The sequence below is a fragment of the Penaeus japonicus genome, unplaced genomic scaffold (assembly GCF_977035675.1).
Source record: "Penaeus japonicus unplaced genomic scaffold, GWHDUDI00000001_assembly GWHDUDI00000012, whole genome shotgun sequence".
Lineage (NCBI taxonomy): Eukaryota > Metazoa > Arthropoda > Malacostraca > Decapoda > Penaeidae > Penaeus > Penaeus japonicus.
In genome coordinates this window covers 17,549,732-17,559,731 of record NW_028234414.1, presented here as the reverse complement: position 1 = coordinate 17,559,731, position 10,000 = coordinate 17,549,732, and the positions used below count along the sequence as shown (strand labels likewise).

The following is a 10,000-nucleotide window of genomic DNA, read 5'->3' as shown; positions in this document are numbered from 1 at the left end:
GCTCTCCGGATTTCTTTGCCAATCTCAGTGATTGTGGCATCAAAAGAAACGATTTTTGCCAAACTGATCAAAACCTACTTTAGATCAACTCGCCACGACCGTCTGAATAGATTAGCAATTGATGTCCATTGAATTTGCAATTAGCGATGTCTGTGACAAAATACTCCGGCCGAGTCCAAGTGGGCCATCTTTTCTTGATGTCAGAAATGAAGAAACTGCGAACAATACTCCGTAATATTGACAAAGTTTGTAATAGTGAAGCTTTGCTCGCTGTATCTCCATTTCTTATGTCAGATCGAGCAAAGGTTGCCGTGCAAAGCTCGTCTGCCTGTGGACGCGCCCGATGAAAAGCGAATACTTTTTCATAATAGGAGAAATACATTAGATTTGACTTGCAACTGTTTTCAGATTTCCTTAAAATATCCTTTTTTCCAAGGATGATGTTCCCTTCCTTGTTTTTGTTTTTTAAGAAAATATAAAATCAATACTTCCAATAAATCATTTCTGCCATTAAAATATGTTGGCCTGCAAATATATGTGATCTCAACTGTTTCCCTTTTTGCAGATTTACATGTGTGAGTTTTAGACTTGATTTTAGCTGATTTTAATTAGGTAAAATACCTTTAATGCTCTTTTGTGTACAATTTGTTTTCAGTTCGACCAGTCTATAGTACACTAGACTATCAATATTTGTAGGTTTTGTGTCCAGTATATCAAAAATGTTCCCAAATGCTAGTTTCGTCTGCAGCTCCTGGAACAAGATCAGCTGGAACATTTTTATGCTAAACTTTATATGTATCCATGCATTTAACGTTACATTGGCCATCTGAACAATATATAGTATCAGTACTAGATACTGCCTCTAATATGTGTCCAACTTGCTCTTCCTATGCATGGATTTGGATATAGACTAAATATATTTATGTAAAGATGAAGGGATTTAGAGCTTTCTAATGCTCTTATTAGTTTCACATTCATGTTAAGAGATTTGAAACAGGTTTGACATGAAAAAAAATAATATACTGACCGTAGGAATCCTTGCGAGACTGAGCTAAATGGAGAGCAGCAAAGAATTAAGGATTCTTTAGCAGCAATCATATCGGTTATCATCCAATGAAGTACTTGTTCTCACTTTTCTTAAAGGATCAAAGCAACCTTTCCGTAGTTCATCAATTAATTCATTTCATTTTTGTTGTTGTTGTTATTGCTAGTGTTCCCAATGTAGCCACTGTTAAAAATACAAGTCTTTATCCTTGATATTCTGAAATTTCTGGTTTCATCTTCCGTAAATGTAAATGCAGTGCTAGATTAGACATTACATAACCACTTCACGTTCACAGCACCAAAAAGCGGAAAACAATCTGCGGTTAGTTTTTACAAATTAAAATAATCTACATAAAAGTGGTGTAATAATTTAAATATTGGGAGTGCATCTCAAAGGCAAGTACAATGTTGTTTGCTCTCAGATTATGAAAAATAGGAAATATCTATATAAACTGCTAATCACTGCTTTCAAATTGGAGACGGCTTAACATCAACAATGAAAGTTTGAAGTATTCTTTATCTTTTGGGGATTTTTTTGTTTGTTTGTTTGTTTGTTTTTAGAATTTAATACCAATCGTATAGATGCAGTAATTGTAATTCGAAGGAATAACTGTTTATTTACATTTTTAACTTCATAACAATTTAATTAGCAATACATATAAAATATTTTTTGTTACATAAAAATGCAATTGGAATGAATGGCCAAAAAATATATTGAAGGTTTTTTTTCCACTATCTAACCCCATAATCAAATATTACCTAAAGGCATAAATACTCTGGAAGAAAATCTTGTGCACATTCCACAATTTATAGATCAAGGAAAGACATACCAGTAGAACTTCTACCATCAGCATAAGAAGATGTATTATATTCTAATTTGAATTATTTTATTTTATGCAGCATACAAAAAGATTAGGCAATATATGTTTAGTATATGTTCATAAGAAAAAATACTTTATTACACAACCTTTTTAAAATGGTTTAGTGTAAACCTACTAACTCAATCATTATGTTGCCTGTATATTTTAATCAATAATTTTACACTTCCACTTCTACATATAAATAAAACTTCACATTTATTTCCCTATGCTCATATCACACACTCTTAACAGTACAGGCATTTACAAGTTTAAAGACAGATTTTAACTGTATACAACTATCTGCACAGAACCTACACAAAACGTCTTTTCTTTGTCAGGTTGGTTTTGGTTTGGTTTACGTATTTTCACTCACACGTTACCTACTCTGATAATTTTTCTTAAACTAATTACTTACCCTTGCATTCCTTAGGATTTTACAAAACCTAATATTTTCATTTCATAGAAAAACACATTTGACACATTACCACAGAACTTCAGAAACATCACAAAACAACACACATCAGATTTGTTTTGTTTGGGCATTTGTAACTATCTAGTATCTCAGTTATCAATGTTTGTTTCTTTGATGCAACAAAGTATCAAGTAATCTGGAAGGATCTTAGATTAAAATTACAGCAATTGTCACAAAAGATAAAAACTGCAGGAAATGCAGTTGTTCTACCTAAAGGACTGGTTCAAACAGAATAAAGTCATAATCTGACCTATATCTAAATCTTTTCTACACACCACTTGTGTCAGAAGGCTTATACATTTTAAATACAATACTCCCTCAATATCACAGAATAGAAGCAAAAATCACAAAAAGATGCCACTTTAATGTCTTTGCATTACCAAAATGACATATGGCACTGAATGACCAGCGATTTACCAAAAAAATCCAAAAACCACGAACTTGAATAACGCAATACATCAACTCCACTTCACCTGGCAGACCATTTATGGCAAGGAGTGACAATCTTCATAATCTCTCAATTTTTAATCTACAGCCATTCCAAATCCATAATATACACAACAGTAAAATGGAGACAAAATATGATTGGTTACTTATATTCAATACAAATGGCTATTAGAAAAGGTTTACCCCAAAACTTTCATGTTACATTTTTTATGCTGAAAATGGGTTAGAGAACATCACTATTAATCTCATAATAGAAGTTCTTTATAAAGACAAGACATTTACAAGTTCAACCATACTTCATTGGCTATATTTCCCAGCACCTAAATTTCTAAATTGATTTTACTAATATCAAAAGATAAGAATATGTATACTGCAAATGTTTTTTTTTTCTCTATTGTAAAATGCATGTCTTCATATGAGGTATTGTTTAACAACCAAAGACCACTCAGCAGAATCCCCAACCAATGAATTCTTTCATATTACCATCCAACCTCATTTCACATGAAAAGCTTTAGTTTCTCACACAGGGAACACTGCTTGAAACCATTCATACAGGTAGTTAAAACAAGCAATAATATAAATGAAATAACATTAATAACAAAAATTAGATAAATAAACGTATTGTCAACCTTTAAAAACTATATTTGATTACATTTTAAAATCATTCCTTTGGTATGTTCTGCTCACTAACATATTGTTTAATGGCACACTGCAATTATAAGTACATGATTAATTTAAAGATTTCTGGCTAAGACAAAATATACACTGAATATGAAATAGCAACATGTGCTTAGTTTATTTATAATGCCTTATGTTCAGCTGTTGCTATTTTCTCTTCACTTACTGTCCTTTTAAAAGTAGAACTCTCATTTGTTTCTAGGCATCTTTTAGGTGTTCTTTTTTTTTAGTTTTGTTTATGAAATGTACAAGATATCACTAAAAGCCACTATGCAGAATTTAACTAACATTATAAGGATATGCTTAAAAAAATGTAACACTTGACAACACTTTGTAAGATGCAACAGAAACATGTGATGTAAAACACCACAGTCATTTTATAAGGCCTCAGCATATATTTCTCAGATGATGATGAATACACAATACTAAAACTATATATAAAAACCTTATGCCTTAATAAGTAAATCATGAAATAATACAATATAAATGGTCTTAATGCACGCTCACCAGTGATCACTAAAATTTAAAGAAAAATATGTGCCAAACAAGAAGACATCTACAATTGGTTCTATTGGAAAGTTACAAAGCTATAGAAAGTCTCACACACCACATGGAGGAAGAAAAATGGAACTTCTCACATTTCACAGCATAATCTTGATTGCAGAGTTGTGTACAATGAGTTTAATTCAAAATATGTGCAAGTCAATGCTTGGAATTACACTAGGAAGGACATCCAATCACAGATACTGCATGTGATTAATACATTGGCACCTTGAGTGTCTGTGGTTGGGGTGAAGGACATCTGCCCTGCACAGCTTTGGCCATGATGAGATATTGTGTTCTCTAAACTGGATTTCACCTGAAAACAAACATTTACAAGAAAAAATTGTTAGGAATCAATTGCAATCATTTCCTATGATTGAGACACAGATATAACAGCACATTTTTTTTAGCAAATTTCTAGATTGATATGACAATAAATCAATTTATAGAATTTCTAGAACTTTGTAGAAAAAAGTAGGAATAAAAATGAATATCTTTACAAAGCAGAGCACACAGTGATATATTTTAGTTATCTCTCATTATGGGAATGATTTATTCCAGATGCAATGTTTGCTAAATATTTAAGTTCTTTATACTTCAGTGCTATCTCATGTAAAAGTAATTCAGGGTTCTATGTGCATTCTGTTGCTCTGGGACTTTGTTATGTGATCTCAAAAAAATACAATTCTAAACAAATAACTACTAGTTAAACTAATATCTAACATCAGCTATAACATTCCTCTCATTTCACCTTTGTTTTAGTACTTATTTATACTTAGATGGTTCTGCAAACACTTAGTCATTATCATGGAGTCAATTGGTCAGCAAGCAGAACTCCCCATTTCCTTGAACTTTAACCTATTGACAGTGGATGGCATGATTTGCTGCCAAGGCAGAGTCGGTCATAGACGCGGATGGCACCGTGCCAAACAATGTAAACCTGCCATCCGACTGTATACATATTTTATTAAAACCACGACCAATGGGTTAAGGGGAAAAATCTTGATTTTTGATACTCTTACTGGTTACTTGGCACTTTATGTATACCTGTATTCCCTGCATCAACAGGTTAAAACATGAAACAAGTGGTGGGAGAAAGGTTACTTATTTTTTAGAAAATAGCCAGAACGAATAGATATTCTTGCACTACAAAGGTAATATTGTTATACAGACCAGATTATTAAAATTTTGCAATATCTACGAACAATTAGTAGCTACATAGCAGTAGATTCTTTAGTGAAAGAAATAACAGAACTTACCATTTCTAAACTTGTCATGGGGAAAAAATAAACATAACTATGATGGCTTAAAGACCAATATTTAAACAAAATACATCAAGGACAAATGACAGAATAAATTGCTAACTTACAGTATTAAGTGTCAGATTAGCCCCCTGAAGAGCTAATCCACAACCACAGGCAAGTACATTTGCAGCAGCTTCAGCACCAGATGCTTCTATGCTTGCACCTTGTCTCTTTGCCACTTCTTGCAAACCTTGTACCTAGAAATATTTGCATTCCTTTATGTGTCAGTATATACTGTTATTCTTAAATTGATGAAGTCTGAACATTATCTTTTAATGACATACTGAAGCAGTATGAGTTTAACAAATGTAAATATATACAAGGAGTGGATACTTACCTGACAAACTGGACAGATCACTTCTTCATTTTGTTGAGCAGCTACTTGGCTTGCCAACATTGCTGCATCATAATTTAGTACCTCAATCAAAAGTCTCTCCTCTGCGAAGAGAAACAAATAACAGCATCAAAATAAATACACTATTCTGAATCAATAAATACTTTCAATTATATTCAAATCATGTGTAATCGCTTAGTTTCTGAAAATATACATGAAAAATTTCATGAGGCCAAACAATAAATATTTTTAGAAATATATCCTATTTACTTTTTTTTATGAGATCTATGACTTTCTCTGTAATGCAATGCAATAACAAACATTAGTAATCCATGCATTTCTCACAAACATTAATTCCATCAGAATAATTAATTGTTTGTTAGACATAAAAAATACGTAGGTCACACATTCACTTCTAATATCTAGACCTAATTAATATTATAATGTTTACTCAGCTATATATAAAATATTATTTACATCCTAGTAAATATACATCCTTATGACTTTTATTAGTATTTATATGAAATTTAAGAAAAATTGATGATTCTCTTTCAAAAGTAATAATGATAAAAATATTAAAACTTGAACATTAAATAAAATGACAAAAGAGTTAATCATCATATCACAAGTACAAAATGTGATTAACTGAAACAAATTTTCTTTCTTGCCCCTTATACAACAGCAAACATTTGGGCTACCTGTTGTACATTTATTCTACTAACTGACAATTAATTTAAGCATTTACTAGCCTTTACTTTTAAAACCTAGTGAAGAGAACCTTTCCTTTAGTAAATTAGGGAAAAAAACTCTTAACAAATTATTTATTGCCTGGCGACCCCATCAAAATACATGTATAGACCAATATACGACCCCATCAAAATACATGTATAGACCAATATACGACCCCATCAAAATACATGTATAGACCAATATACAAACTAAATGGACCTATCTGGCATTGGCATATATTTTGTAAGCATAGGAACTTCATTGCCCAGGAAAACCAGTCATACATCTAAAGGTTAATAATATTCTGTACTATTAGTATTAACATGATAACCAATTCTGATATTACTATTTTCTTATTTTGGGGAACATGTGTGGATGTCTCAACAAAAGACACAGGGGTACAGTTGTTTAAACTTTGATATCTTGCACATATGGCTGATCTAAAAGCATGTCAAACTAATGATGTTAGTGTGTGAGGAGTTCTTGTGCAGTTGGGGGGGGGGGGAGAGGGAGAGAGGGAGAGAGGGAGAGAGGGAGAAAGAGAGAGAGAAAGAGAGAAAGAGAGAAAGAGAGAAAAAGAGAAAAAGAGAAAGAGAGAAAGAGAGAAAGAGAGAAAGAGAGAAAGAGAGAAAGAGAGAAAAAGAGAGAGAAAAAGAGAGAGAAAAAGAGAGAGAAAAAGAGAGAGAAGGAGAGAGAGAAGGAGAGAAAGAGAGAGAGAGAGAGAGAGAGAGAGAGAGAGAGAGAGAGAGAGAGAGAGAGAGAGAGAGAGAGAGAGAGAGAGAGAGAGAGAGAGAGAGAGAGAGAGAGAGAGAGAGAGAGAGAGAGAGAGAGAGAGAGAGAGAGAGAGAGAGAGAGAGAGAGAGGAAGAGAAGAGAGAGAGAGAGAGAGAGAGAGAGAGAGAGAGAGAGAGAGAGAGAGAGAGAGAGAGAGAGAGAGAGAGAGAGAGAGAGAGAGAGAGAGGTAACATGTTTGGTGGAAGTGGACAGGGTGGACTAAGCATGGTATCACAATATCTCTCAAGGATTTTCTACATTCTTTCCAAATTGGGAATAAGATAACATTTTCTTAGTATACTCAATTACTACAGCATTTGTACTTTCAATAAATATAATCAATGGATTTTGGAGACAGCAGATTACTGTTCCATACTAACTTTCCAAGGCAAGATGATATATCTGATCACAATAAAGACAAATTTCCAATGAGAGCATTATAGACCATTACTTCATATTGTTAATCCATTCACAACAGATGACCTGATATCTTATTGGCATATTTACAGCACGACAGATAATGTCATGAAGTTTCACCATATATACACATTGTACATAGTTCTGAAGTTTCATCATATACACAAAATGTACATACTTCTATTTGCATGTGAAAACTGTAGTTGCATTTGAATATACAGTTTTCTTGACTATGAAAATTAAAAAATACAAAACCTCTTTTTGTCACCCCTTGGAACGGGCTGGGTGAAAATTGCTCTGAGAGGTACAGCGCAGCCTCACGACTTGAGAAATCTCTAAGTGGGAAGCTGTGCGCACTTGCTATATTGCCAGCGGGAACAGAATAAGGTTAATACAAACCCTGTTGTGAGTGGTTTAATGTGTAAGAAAATGTGAAGAACATAAAAATACCTTCACAAAATCTTGTTTCAAACTATATCAAAATCTATGATAAAAGTTACATATATATATATATATATATATATATATATATATATATATATATATATATATATATATATACATATATATAATATATATATATAATTTTTCTTCTTTTTTCCTTATTTTTTTAATAGTACATAAGACTGTTAACTTGAATCTACACTAACCCTCATTAATAAGCTCTTGTTGGATCTCCTCCATAAGAGAAAGAAGCATCATATCATCTTCCTTTGGCATATCCTCAAAACCAACTGGAAGTTTTCTGAAAAATTCTTGTATTTAAAGCTTTGTTACAAAAACATAATCATTTTTAAGGATATGACAAGCATCAGCCCCAAGGTGAACAGTACATAGAACTGATAGTGACTAATTCTAAGATTTCATCAAAGGTACTTTCATTGAAAACCACAAATAAAGAAGATATTCAATGTTACAACTTATCCAATAGTGGCAGTGTCATGAAATCACCATGGATTGTGCAGACTTGGCACTTCAGTAAAGTCTAAAATAAACTACCCAAAATGCATCCTGGCAAGATGGATCATGAAATGTTTCCATATCTGACAAATTGACAGGAAGGTCTACAATTGCTTTATAATTCAAAATTTCATTTGTGTCATCAGGCATCAGTGTACCTGCAGGTAGATTCATACAATCCAAATATTTAGGCATGCACAACTCGAGCACGTAAGTATAAGATAACATTATCATAAATATTTTTTTTTATAAAATCTTTCTGAACTATCAAAGCAAGACTAATTGTGCAAAAATCCATTGAGGACAAAGGAGAATCATGACTAGGCTCTTCATTTCAAAAGCTATTTTTAATGCAAGATATTTGGTAAAGTAATACAAAATTATCACAAATGTATCATCCATACTGTACGCTTGCTTCAACACATGCATGTTGGCAATATATTTTTTATTTAAATCACATGAAAATATTAATGTTATTTACTTTAATTCTCATTTCGATTAATTTGATTTTTAAGTTCCTATCGTCTATAATAACTGCAATAGGAAATGAAAAAAGTCATTTACTTGCTATTAAATCTGTGTCTTGATATCTATTGAGCAAAATCTATATCAAAATTTTAAATGTTTAACTTCTTCACCACTAATTAACAAATATTTTCAAAAAAACATACTTCAGAGATGGAAAAACACTGCCTTGACTGATAGCCGCCCATTCAATTTCCATGATATCTTGCACCATCTTGGCAGGACTATTGTTGTTGTTATTGATGGCATCACCTGCAGAACGAAATCTGTTTACCAGTTGCGAACGGCTTGATCTAAGACGCTCCATACAGCGCTGCAAAGTTGAAAGTTTTTGAATTAATATTGTAACATTAATTTTAAGTACACATCCTAACAGGTGAGTAATAAACATAAATACAATATGAAATTAGCAACTCCTACTTGTATCTTTCTTTTCTTAGTTAAAGTCATTCTTTCCTATATTTCATGGTCATGAACATATCTATACAAATCAGCATGCACTTTGAAATATCTTCCCTTTTGAATAGGGTAAACAATACTAGTAATTTTCTGTAAAAATTAGACTTTTAATGTTTGAGTTACACAGTATAGTGTCATTCCTTTGGTTTTATGTAAACAAAAGTATTTAATTAAGCTACCAGTATGCTTTATACATGTCTGTGATTGGGATCCATGATTTTTTGTTATGCAAAATGAGCAAAATGAAATGCATATTACCCTGAAATAGTCCATGGGATTTTCCAATATCAATATATATTTTTCTTCCTAGCTTTTCGAAATGCAGGTATATACAAAAACATGGACAAAATGCTACCAGCTGTAACATAGTAATGAGATTATCATTTGCTTTACATTCATGAAAAAATAAATAAATAAAAATTCTAGACAGAAGACTGCACCCAACCACACCTCTT

General features: G+C 32.2%; 1 protein-coding gene across 3 annotated transcripts in view; it reads right to left on the bottom strand.

The window, feature by feature from the left end:
* Window positions 1-1,667: 1,667 nt before the first annotated feature.
* LOC122242746 (RPA-interacting protein) overlaps window positions 1,668-10,000 on the bottom strand; it is a 10,866-nt gene continuing 2,533 nt past the window's right edge. The window contains exons 2-7 of one of the 3 annotated variants that reach the window (XM_043000123.2): window positions 9,233-9,399; window positions 8,252-8,346; window positions 7,857-7,961; window positions 5,686-5,786; window positions 5,414-5,545; window positions 1,668-4,360 (exon numbers count right to left, since the gene is read on the bottom strand). In XM_043000123.2, the coding sequence (XP_042856057.1) occupies window positions 4,217-4,360; window positions 5,414-5,545; window positions 5,686-5,786; window positions 7,857-7,961; window positions 8,252-8,346; window positions 9,233-9,399 (744 nt within the window). In that variant the 3' untranslated portion in view covers window positions 1,668-4,216. Of the gene's footprint in view, window positions 4,361-5,413; window positions 5,546-5,685; window positions 5,787-5,952; window positions 5,980-7,856; window positions 7,962-8,251; window positions 8,347-9,232; window positions 9,400-10,000 lie in introns of all 3 variants that reach the window. The other 2 variants (XM_043000124.2, XM_043000125.2) reach the window with 2 other exon arrangements.